Source organism: Oculina patagonica, chromosome 6 (assembly GCF_052425735.1).
Source record: "Oculina patagonica isolate OP01 chromosome 6, crgOcupat, whole genome shotgun sequence".
Classification (NCBI taxonomy): domain Eukaryota; kingdom Metazoa; phylum Cnidaria; class Anthozoa; order Scleractinia; family Oculinidae; genus Oculina; species Oculina patagonica.
In genome coordinates this window covers 37,546,892-37,558,570 of record NC_135763.1, presented here as the reverse complement: position 1 = coordinate 37,558,570, position 11,679 = coordinate 37,546,892, and the positions used below count along the sequence as shown (strand labels likewise).

The window sequence follows — 11,679 nt, the reverse complement described above, 5'->3', positions numbered from 1 at the left end:
GAACAATACACGCGAAAACACGCGCTCGAAATACATGGTATTCCAGAAGATCTGTATACTGCAACGGATGACGTGGTAATCAAGCTTGGCGAACAATTAAATGTTCCCATCACGAACGAAGACATTGATATTTCTCATAAAATCTTCAGCGGTAAAAACCAACCGAAGGGCATTATAGTCAAATTTATCAGTCAGAAGAAAAAAAAGGTTTGACAAAAATCTCAATGCAGGTTCTAGAACAGCGGAATTACCTTTTGATATATATACTAAGCCCAGCGGTTTCTTGGAGATCTCCAGGCCCTAACTAACTTTTAGATGTGTAATAGGTGGTTTTTCACTGTCACGCCACTGTCACGCCGCAAAAAATCCAAAACTATTGAGTCAAAAAAATCAAGACTATAACAGGTTATAGAAAACTACTATATAATCTAGTCCAAGTGTCAGGTCTGTACGTTTTCCCTATTCGAGTTATCCGTCAAACTGTTTCACGCAAATTTAGAGAGCACAGTATGGAAACACCATGCTGTAGCCCAACTGCTTGGGCTACAGCATGGCGACCGGAAATCAATGAAAACATCCTGCATTAAATTCTGCTACAATAAGCAGTCAAGTCACCCTCATGAACAAGTAAATACTCACAAAACAAGAATATCAATTATTTTGAAGCAGAAAATATATAATGATGACGATGAACGTTTATTTTTTGACAAATTGCCTGAAAACAGGAGCTCTCCTGTTAAAAATTATTAGAGGCCCCCCATCGCTTTTCTGCATGCATTGCGTGCCGTTTATTCTCAGGGTCATCCCACAGAGCGTTACCTGGAAACGAGATATGTACTCAAGGCGAGGCCACAAAGCCTTCAAAATGGCGGGTTGCTGACAAGCAAATCATTTACAGATATGATATCTTCTGGCTGAGTACTAAATATACAAAAATGTTCATTGGTAGTCTTGTAGCATCTAGATTTCTAAGTCTCATTGCTCACTTTGTTGTTACAGTTGTCATATTTTTATCAAAGGTGAGTAGAGAGTTTTAACAGTCAAAAACTGGAGAGCTCGCTCAATCGATCGCCCATTTCTCTGCCAACTGATCAATTTTAAACTTTGCAGCTCAAATAGCAGTTTACAGTTTGATAAACTCACTGTTCTTAGGTAGCTACTGATTTTAAGGCTGATTCTATTAACTTAGCTTAACTCTAATGTTAACAATGAATATGTAATACGATTAAATATACCGTGTGCTGGTACATACATGTAGATGCAATAACTGAATAATGTGCCTTTACCATTAATTTTAAAAAATTAGGCTTAAATTTTTCATTATGCTGCATCTGTTCACATATTTCCTTTAAACAATTATTTCTTACATGTATATTTCTTCCAGGATGTGAATGTTAAAGCTTGTCTGCCTCTTCAGTACACAGACAGTGAATTTTCAACCAAGGATACTGAGTATGTTTGAATTACTAATAATAAGTATTTGAATAAACAGTGTTTCAGTATAGGCATATAGTTTGAAAACTTGAAAGCTGAAGCCTGGTTCACACTTAACTCATAGTGCCTCTAGTGCATAAATGGGGGTAACTTGCGATGGACTAGCATCCCATCCAGGGGGGTTTACATACATACATACATACATCACTTTGTTTACCCTCGGATTTCAGAGTAGCTTATACAGCTAATATCTCCGAGCATTTTACAGTACACAGCACAATGGGCAAAGACCAGACGACAACACCGGGAACTCCATGTCCTTCTCTTTACGATAAGTGTGTGGGTTCTTTTACGTCCCCTGCTGACCATAACACTGAAGATACAGGAGATGGGGCCTACGGTTTATCGTCCTTATCCGAGAAGACTAGAATATCAAACCATTTGCAGATGTCTTTGCAAAGGCAGCATATTCTCCTCAGTTATTTTAAGACCCTGAGTGTTGGTCCGGTCTGGGACTCGAACCCGAGACCTCTTGCACAGTAGTCCGGCGCTCTACCAACTGAGCTAACCGGTCGGCGGTTCCTAGTGACTTAATGCAATGGAAACCTGGATACATTTGAGCATACATTCAAGGGTTTTGCAAAATAATAATAATATTAAATAAATGTATAAAGAATAAATGGTTAGTTATTTTGGATAATATATTTTTATTCGGTTATTTGTTTTATTATTTTTAACCCAGGTTAATTGTGGGCTTGTCTCTTACTCTGGTGTTCCTGGGTTTAGAGTTTGGAGGATTCCTTGGAGGTTGTTCTATGTTCAATGGTACTGCAAGTATGCTTTGTATCCTTTTCAGTGAACAATTCCAATACTAAATAGACTCAGCATCTGAAATACATCTTAAATTAAAAGGAATCATCTTTTTTCGGGAGAAGAGGGAGGTTATATAGTAGGCTTGATTTCCAGCCAATTTTTCGCTAAAATGTATCAGAATACATGCTCATTATTTCCCTTTGGTGATGAATTTGCTGTCAGGTTTTTTCCTTGACTTGCAGTAGCCATTGCAGCTCATTCCAGTGCAGCTATTTCTCTGTCCATGTTTGTCCTTGAGGAATGGGATTGTGATAAGTTCTGGTATGTCTTTGGATTTTGTAGGTGAGTGGAAGTTCTTATAAATTTGCCTTCCTTAAAGTGCAAGGCAAATTAAATGATATTATTAGGATATTGCGCCTTCTTTAGTTTGAGTTATAATATTTGTGTCAAAGTGAGACTTTTCTGCCAACACTTCTCAAGAATAAACAAAGTGAGAATGGGGGAGGATGGATGGAGAAAGCTCTGTAACAAGAAACAATTCTACATAAAGTTTGGCTCTTACTTTGTGTAGAAGACACAGTTCACCTATAACAATAGAGAACAAAAAGGACAAAAGAACGAGGAATGTAATAAAAACAGTAGGTTTGCACGGCAGTGTTCTATTGTGACGTGTTCTGTGCTTCTACACAAAGAAGGAGCCAAAAGTTTTCAAGTACCGGTAATCCAGATCTGGCTCTGAACGTAAATAGTGGTGGATCAACCTACTGGACAAAAACATGCATGTAGCATGGGTCTGCAGATTTGTATACCCCTATTCCCGCTTTCCCATCCCCTCCCCTTCTGGAAAGGTGCACCTCTTTATTTTTAAATTTGAATCCCAGATCATTTATTGGGTTGGTTCAACCTGAAGGGTCCAGTCATACACCCCAAAAATGACTAGCATTTATAAGCATGTTCACAGCATTTATAAGTATGTTCAAAGCACTCTTTACAAGTTGATTTTTTGTTTTTATTTCCAGTGCTTTGCCAGCTGTCATTGAAACTTGTGTTTTGATTGGTGTCTTGGTTTTTCGAGCTGATAGATAACATGGCTTCTGAAAGTTTCTTTTTCATTTTCTATTACCTCTTCAAAAGGAAGAAGGCTGCTTGCGGTAAAGATAATAGGCCTACAGTATAGTGGATTTGTATTAAATTGTGCTTTTATAATTTAAAACTAATCTGCTTCCTTCCTTGGAACCACTTTTTGTACAATGCATGCACATGTTGTAAAAACTTTATCTTGTATTTGTGTCATGTAAATAAAATATTGTAACGCGTTTTTCATATTATTCATTGTATATTTTCTGTAAAGTATAAAAAAGCAAACTGTAAAATAATTTTTACTATAAACAAGTTAATACAAGGGCCGCAGTGGTTATGTACACAAGAGAGAACTGAAAATATTAAGAATTTTTTAAAAAATGGCAAGTGTCCTCATACATTTCAATCAAGATAGACAGTGTTTCATCATGATTATGATAATCATTTCCAAACACAGAGAAAAAAGTTGAAAATAGGTGGACGTTTTCAATAATGATGTATAATATTTCTTAAACATAACATAACATAGATTTTTACAAAAGGAAACTTAAATTATTAAGCTTGTTCTTTGAAACAGTTGATTATCTAAATAACTACTGAGAATGTTGTTTGTAAAATCCATTTAAAACTGTAAAAAGTATAATAAAGAAATTTAAAAAAGGCTGCTGCTTTTTTAATGTACATGTTGTACAGCAGGCTATTAGCTGGATGGGCATCGGCACCAATGACAGCTAATAACGATGGTTTAGAGAAAGTTCATAATTATGAATTGCTGTTTTTTGGCAAATTTGTAAATCTTCAAATAAATCTGCACCTACTGAAAACTGCAAAAGAAAGCTTAAATGCTTACAAATTTAAAAATTTTCTCCTCGGACCTTCCAAGGAGGGTGAAGTTGGTTCTAACCCTATAAAAATTTTTGGACACCCACTTTTCAAATCCTGGCTAAATGCGAGACATCTGAAGAAGCTCTGGGATAATGAGCAGTGGACAGTGTGAAGGTACTATGAAAGAGGGCCAGTTAGTTATAAGCTAAGCATAGTTGAGGCGATTTTGTGCACCCATGAACCTCTGCTTTAGGCAATGAGAAATCTGTACATGTTGTGTACCCAAAAAAAAAATGGCCAGGCAAAATCTCGGCCCCAAGATTATTTTGCATGGCATTTTTTTGTGACACCTTGTTTTTTACTTTACACTGACTCAGACAGAAGGTTAAAAAAAAAGACACCTCAAACATATTTTATAAGTAAAATGTATCCATCACTCAAGATAAAAAATGTTGCTACGCCCCTTCATAAAAAGCAATGTTTTTAATTTCACTTTAAATTTTGTTCACAATGTACTGTAAATGATCTTAAAAAGATCTGCCCTGTTCATCATCTGCTGTCTGATGTAACCTTGTTATTAAACTTATGAGTTCTTTGTGCATCTCTGAGCAGTAATTTTGAACAATCCAGCATGTGTTTGATTTCCTCATCTGTTGGGTTGGCATGTGCCTTCCATCTAACCAATCCATTGCTGTCAACAAGGAATGCATGGCCAACAATTTCATTCTCCAGAAATTTTTCCTTGATTGGTTTCAAGTTCCCACTAAAGAAGAGATAGTTGTCCTGTAACATAAAATATTTTGTATTTAAAATATTTAGAATCTATTATCAGTACGAACTTTATTAGGCAAGGTTGAACATGGTTTTAAGAACTCTACCAAAAATAACTTTCTCTCGGCATCAAGATTAGAAGGAAAAAGCTGGTTGAAGTCAAGGTCATTCCTCAGAACTTTTGACGCATGCTAGGCAATGAGTTTCATAAGCATCTCAAATTTCATTCAAGATCAAAAGATCTCTGTTTTTTTTTTTAGCAGACTGTTTTCCATGATTCTTGAGATGAAAAGTGGTCATTGAAAGTGTTAGCCTGTTCTTATGCACTGCACATGAGGATACTATTTTTGATTCATAAAGTGTTTCGTAGAAAATGTGAATCATGTCTGGGGATTCCAGACATTCTGCCGATGCAAATGCATGTAAACAAGTCCTCATGAACTAATGTTTACACGGCAAACTTTTATTGAACGAGTTTAATTGTTTCTAGTTAGCGTTTACTCGCATAAGCTTTCACTGATATGTGCAGCAGACTTACGTGTCTCTCTATATCCTTCCGTTTTCTTAAATTTGTTTCAATGAGTCTGCTGAATGCTTTGAAGAAGATGCCATCCACAACACTTATCTGCAAGAAAACATCATTATTCACAAAAACTGTACAGTCATCAACAGATTCATGACAGGAACAATAATAATCAATTCTCAAAAACTCTTTTCATGATAACTTAAAACTTTTTCTGGTAATGATAATAATAGACTTTATCACTGTTTTAGGCAAAAAAGAATTACAACAGCATTACAAAAAAAGTTAAAAATAGTAAAAAAGTTATAATTATACAAAAATATGATAATTCTTAATAAATAAATATTGAGGAATTATGACACAAGCTGTAAATAAGTAATAGCAAGTTGCCCCTTTATTGTTTCTGCATTGGCACAAGTCTAATTATTTTTCCTGCACTCAGGTGTAAAAATATACTTGCCTCATAATGTTGTGCAAGAGGTTCTTCATGAAACTGTTCCATAAAAGGAAGTCTATATTTATCACACATTGCCTGCAAAATACATGTAGATAAGAGTAAAGAGTATTATTTTCCTGAAAATATTAGAAAGGGTGTTAAACGGTTAGTAGCACAAGCCACTCTGAAAAAGTGTTTCTGAGTTCTTTCAAAGGAAGTTGAATTAAATACCTTCAACATAATGTACCAACCACTGAGGTGAGAAGTTTATGGGAGCTAGACAATGGTGAAATTTTATTTTTAGTTATTTATGGGGGTTTTGGTAGAGTAAACCTGGCATTCAATGCATCATGCAGTTGTGGCTTCAATTTGATCATGAACAAATTGTTATTTGTTTTTCCCAAAAACTTTGAAGATTCTGAAGACCAATCACACAATGACTGATATTCAATTAGATCATGCTTTTGTATCGCATGTTGATGGGATTGCTTAGATGCAACTTATGGCAGGAGGGTCAAGGGATCTTTACAGTTAACCCTACCTCTCCAAAAGCTTTGATCCATAACAACACAAGAGTGACATGGCCAACAAATGCTTGTTGTAAATCAACTTCTTTTTGTGACAAAGTTCTTGCTTTGATATTGGGAAAAGGCAGTGAATCCTGAAATTAAATTAGGAAAATAATTTTATTCAGAGAAACTTTATAAATTAAGGGTTTTTACTTTCAGTTGACATGCTACTTAGAACACTTCCACTTGAGAGACCAAAGTATGCATGAAAATGCTAAGATATATCTTCCTTCCAAAAACAAAACATTAGTTCCCAATAATCTTAGAAACAAATATTGTACTTATAAATAGTTAGTAAGAGTAAGAAAACAGAAAGTCTTGTATTTACAACATACCTTTACTTCACTTGGTTTTTCAAGTGCAAAGAATCTTTTACCACCAGTCCGACGAAATTCTGAATGGAATAAAAATCTTGTGATCATACACATAATATTATTATAGATAATTTGGCCACAGAACATTATTTTGTGCAATTAATATTCAGCAGTAGTTAAAATTAGTTTTTGCAACAGTCAATTCCATCAGCACCCATGTCTTCCTCCTTCCTGGCCCTCTCTGATTCTTGCAAGAGTGGGACAATAATAACAATTGGGGGGGGGGGGGGGGAGATGGGTCCCAGGGGGGTACTCCGGCTTGTAAATGACGGGGATGATCAAATGGAGGCAAAACTCAGGACCCTAAAAAATCCTAAGTCTTCTGACATACCTAAAAAAATCCCTGGGTCAAAAATAAACCTAAGAGAAATCACTTGTCAAATACCCCTAAATTGCCAGGAGGGGCAATAATATAACACAAAGAAAACATAAAAAATTAAACGCTCATGTTTGTTTATTCATCATACCATAAGTAATCCAAGGCCGCGCCAAGGCACTTTAGTTCGTTATTAATACTCAAAACAATTCCCAAATTAAATTAAGTCACCCAAAAAAATACTTGCCAAATTTTCCAACCCAAAAAAATCCCAGAATCGAAAATTTCAAACCCAAAAAAATCCTTCAATCATTCCCGACATTTACAAGCCAGGGTAACCCCCTGGGAGATGGGTACTGCTGGAATAATATAAATCCAGTGATGAATTGTTAAATATATACATTTATAAACCTGCCACTGAAAGCTGGTGGATTATTTTATAAGGTGTGAATTAAGAAGCCTCAAATGAATATAAACCAAAAGTAACAGTCTATAACAGTTTTAACATCATGGTAGTATTTATAACCGAGACACCCTACTAATAGTTTATTTAGTTAATGAACTGAGGAACACTCAATAATAATTTTTTTATTATACAGCTGCAAATTTTGACTCCTGAGACTGACACTTGAGTCATGCTTGATTTCACTGCAAGTGAATGTTTATTACTACTTCATAAATTGTAGAGAAAATAATATTATTGAAAATCAGTATTTGAAGTAAAACAAATCAGGCACTCTTAATATTATAACCACATAATAAGAGGTTTGGGCAACAAATTTATTGTGTCAGATTCGACGGCTGTACACTCAGCAGCAAAAGAGGTCGTAACTGAAACAATACACTCCCGCGGGAAGGAAAGTTGGGTTAATGTGCTTGCCCTTTGAAACAAGTTTGACTGACTGACTGACTAACGAAGCGAAGGTTCAGATAAGCTTAGTGAGGTCACATGATTGGTGTATAATTAACAAGAATCACCTAACGTAATAATAGGCCATTTCCGAGTTACCCTTTGCCTCTGCCTCAAAACGAGTCTATGTGCGAAACCATTCATATGAAAATTAGTTTCACCTACAGGTCTATTTTAATGCAAATCAAACTCATTTTTATTTGAATGGTTTCGCACTTAGACTCGTTTTGAAACAGAGGCAAAGAGTAGCTCGGAAATGGCCTATTATTATTGCACAACTTATCACAATTCTGCAACTAGTTTATTTGCTGTTGATTTCTATGAGGCGATGGTTGATTCAGCATTTGACCTCATTAACTATTATCTCATAGAAATCTCAAGTTCATAATCTAATTGTAATTTAACTGACACTCAGCCTGTTTTGCTGTAAGCCTTCAAAATCTAACTGGCTCTCCTGTTGTTGTCTTTTTGCTGAGTCAGTCACATGGCTTATGTGAGGCACATACCATGAGATTTTAATTTTGTTACTTTTAATAATTTATAAAGGTGCATTACATGTTTCTCTTACCATGCAAATCAGCAAAGTAGCCTTTTGAAATATCCTTGATTCTAAATGAAAATGAAAAGTACATTTCAGAATATTGTTTTGCAGATCAGCGTTTTATGCACATATCATTTCCAGTTGCTTCCCCCTGGGTCAACCCTTAGCCAGGATGCATTCTGGTGTACACACCACGCTGAAGAATTACCAGGGAGAGTGGAGCCGGGGGGGGGGGGGGGGGGGGCTATAAGCCCCCCCTAGAATTTCCGAAAAAATAAAGACTTCCTAAGAGAAGAGTCTTCTGAGCCCCCCCCCCCCCCTCCACTTCAAGGCACTAGTCAATCAGCCCTTCCACTTGGAAAAATGCTGGGTACGCCAAAACTTTTTATAGGTCTATGCCAAAGTCCTCTATTATCCTTACCTAAAATAAGTAATCCGTTCTCCAGTTCAAAGGTGCCGACTACAATCGTACGCCAGTACGCCGCGCAATTTTGAAATCCGAAGATCTTTGCTATAACCAGGGCTGGAAATAACGGCCGGTCAACGGACAATGTCCGGTCTGATTGGGGATTTGACCGGTCAAACTTTCCACTTGCCGGTCATGTTGACCGGTCACATTCAATTGTATTGAAGTAAAGTAAAGTTTTCATGCTGTTCAGTTGTTTTCTATAAGTAGGCACATCGCTTAATTGTGGAACTTTGACCTGAAATGATCTGTAACTGTTGCATTTGAAACAGACATCGGCGTTCTCACACATCCGCTCTAGACGGTCTCATCAAGTACTCTATATTCCGTAATTTTCAAGTTCTCCATTTCCCTTCCGCATTTAAAAAAGCTCTAAATCCCCGAAATAAAAAATATAATTTAAAGAAGTTACAATTAAAACAATATTTCACATCTTTGCACGTTTTGTAGTGTGTTACTTGCTGTGGCATTTTCGCAGTGTAAATACGTGCGGCGAACGTAACAATACGAGCCCAGTTGTTTACATTGAATAATTTCATGTCTATAAATATTACAAGCAGTTGAATGAAAAAATGAAAAAGCCTTTTATTGTCGTGAATGAGAACGGCTCTCAAATAGTTAATACACAGAAAATAACAATCAGATCAGAACACAAAAATTATTAGAGCGCGTTTTCATTCTTAATGTCTCAACTACTTTTATTTGCAAGTTCAAATTTATGCAAATTTCGTGTGAAATGTAATTTGATTCTACAGTCTTGTTTTTCATGTTTATGAATGGTGAAAACAAAACTTTTTTAAAGCAAGTTGTATTTTCATGAATGAAAATTTTCACTTAAATTTAAAAGTCAATGATAATATTAATCTATTTTTCGAAGTTTTTTTGTAACATGAAATGAATGATGTGATTTTGCAAGTGTCTCACGTCTGGCTCATAATTTGTATTTGTCTGAATCGCTAAATTAACAAATGGGACATTACTTTTCAATGCTTGGGGCCATGGGTTATAAGCCCTTTTTAGATACATGTTGTACAGTAAAAATCTTTCTCCTTTTGGATTTTCAAAATCTAATTTTAGAAAATTCACCTCCGGAATTTTTTCCTGAAAAGATGTAGATTTCACGTGCGTTTTGCATCTATTAAAATAAACAAGCAGCAAGAATAAGAGCATTTTCAACAGCTTTAGAAAAAAGGACGGCTATTACTTTAGGGATAAGCGGGGGGGGGGGGGGGGGTCAATTGTATTTAATTATAAGAAAACGTCATGTTGTGTTTGACCGGCCAGAAACGAGGTATGACCGAGCTAAAATTTATTTGGCCGGACATCTTGACCGGCGATCATGCAGCCGTTATTTCCAGCCCTGTATAACCTATGTAGAATGCAGCCTGGCAGCCTACCAGACGGATTGCAAAGTGTGAAGCAATCTTCATTTCTTTATCAATGGTGTATAACTGTATTAAAGGGAACTTTTTAAAAAGTCCTCTAGTTGTCATTTTTCTTCACAGAAAATCCCCCTTTATATTATGGTGGCAAATCATGCAAACCACACTTTCCCTAGATAATACCCCATAATAAGAGGGTGGCCAAATGCAATCCTGCAATTTAACTACCCTTCCTCTAGACCCTAGTTATCCGTCGGAAAGAATTCTGTCAGCCCGATACTTAATTATGCATGAAAATTTTTTCACATAAATCCTTCACATGCGAATGGCAGCCATAAATATAAGGATAGTTAATGAGTTTGGGGTTATACCGAAATATTTATCTGCTTTTAATTCAATTTTGTATCGGCTCTTGTGTACACCGGTACGTACACGATCGATCGCGAGGACCGAGAACCATAAACTTGAATTAAAATTCGCGTGCTTACATTTCTTGTCTGGCCTCCCTTTTCCTCCTTTTCTTTTCCATTTTTGTATCTTGAGCCGAGGCTACCTTTGCAATAAGACGTCTTTGCATCGGTCTTAAAAGAAAACACGAGTTTTGAAATAATTTGCTCGACACAGCCGCCATTTTGAAAAATTTTAAAACAGCGGTTTTCCAACCTTAAGAATGATATGTGTTGTAATCGACAATCAAATGTCGCAAAATGCTCGCTCGTACCCAGATCTTCACGATCGTCGATCATTCACCGGGTTTTGTGATAGGCCGGAAACATCCAGCAATGTTTGTCGGGGCAGTTTGACTTTCTGTCGAAGGAGAACAAGCTTGCTTTACGCATCGAAACTTTCCTTTTTTATCTGGGAAACCCGATCTTTGACATAATATAATAGGGCTCGTGCAGTCGCACTTTTATTGCAAACAAATGCAGTCCCCTTTTAATTATTATTTACACCAGTGAGCGGCGGCCTAAAAACCCGGGGGGAGGGGGGAGGGGACTCCTATATGAAACGGACGGGGATGCTCGTCGGAAAATTTGAAAAGAACCCCAAAAAGAGACTAATCTGGGTGTGGCTCAAGCTTTTCTTGACCCCTAAAAGATACCAAAAAACTAAGAATGGAATTTATATTTGTATATTTCTTCATGTGGAATCCTAAACGAGACCATGCATTATGGCTTAAAATATTGGCAAATACGGTAGTGGCGCTTTGCCCAGAACACCCTAAGCGAGACCAAAAAA

The 11,679-nt window shown here is 36.4% G+C and overlaps 2 protein-coding genes and 1 long non-coding RNA gene across 3 annotated transcripts; 2 read left to right on the top strand and 1 right to left on the bottom strand.

Moving 5' to 3' along the window:
* Positions 1 to 859: 859 nt before the first annotated feature.
* On the top strand, positions 860 to 4,000 carry LOC144657703 (transmembrane protein 107-like). Its single transcript, XM_078518064.1, has 5 exons — positions 860 to 1,019; positions 1,385 to 1,452; positions 2,177 to 2,277; positions 2,493 to 2,589; positions 3,267 to 4,000. The coding sequence occupies exons 1-5, from the start codon at positions 936 to 938 to the stop codon at positions 3,331 to 3,333; spliced, it is 417 nt and encodes a 138-aa protein (XP_078374190.1). The 5' UTR covers positions 860 to 935; the 3' UTR covers positions 3,334 to 4,000.
* Positions 4,001 to 4,615: 615 nt separating this feature from the next.
* On the bottom strand, positions 4,616 to 11,188 carry LOC144657693 (uncharacterized). The gene is made up of 7 exons (XM_078518054.1): positions 10,929 to 11,188; positions 8,620 to 8,660; positions 6,787 to 6,845; positions 6,424 to 6,543; positions 5,907 to 5,978; positions 5,462 to 5,548; positions 4,616 to 4,935 (listed from the first exon to the last, which is right to left on the bottom strand). The coding sequence occupies exons 1-7, from the start codon at positions 11,069 to 11,071 to the stop codon at positions 4,702 to 4,704; spliced, it is 756 nt and encodes a 251-aa protein (XP_078374180.1). The 5' UTR covers positions 11,072 to 11,188; the 3' UTR covers positions 4,616 to 4,701.
* Positions 6,855 to 8,287, top strand: LOC144657724 (uncharacterized). Its single transcript, XR_013571610.1, has 3 exons — positions 6,855 to 7,021; positions 7,687 to 8,097; positions 8,135 to 8,287. It is a non-coding gene; the product is annotated as an uncharacterized LOC144657724 (long non-coding RNA).
* Positions 11,189 to 11,679: the final 491 nt, after the last annotated feature.

What these genes read in the sequence shown, in the direction of transcription:
- LOC144657703 (XM_078518064.1), top strand. Translation starts at nt 936, where the DNA reads ATGTTCATTGGTAGTCTTGTAGCATCTAGATTTCTAAGTCTCATTGCT. An exon ending in TTGTCATATTTTTATCAAAG is followed by an intron (nt 1,020 to 1,384) that starts GTGAGTAGAGAG and finishes TATTTCTTCCAG; the next exon opens with GATGTGAATGTTAAAGCTTG. An exon ending in TATGTCTTTGGATTTTGTAG is followed by an intron (nt 2,590 to 3,266) that starts GTGAGTGGAAGT and finishes TTTTATTTCCAG; the next exon opens with TGCTTTGCCAGCTGTCATTG.
- LOC144657693 (XM_078518054.1), bottom strand. Translation starts at nt 11,071, where the DNA reads ATGGCGGCTGTGTCGAGCAAATTATTTCAAAACTCGTGTTTTCTTTTA. An exon ending in AGGGAGGCCAGACAAGAAAT is followed by an intron (nt 8,661 to 10,928) that starts GTAAGCACGCGA and finishes ATTTTCATTTAG; the next exon opens with AATCAAGGATATTTCAAAAG. An exon ending in CTCTTGCACAACATTATGAG is followed by an intron (nt 5,549 to 5,906) that starts GCAAGTATATTT and finishes GTTTTCTTGCAG; the next exon opens with ATAAGTGTTGTGGATGGCAT.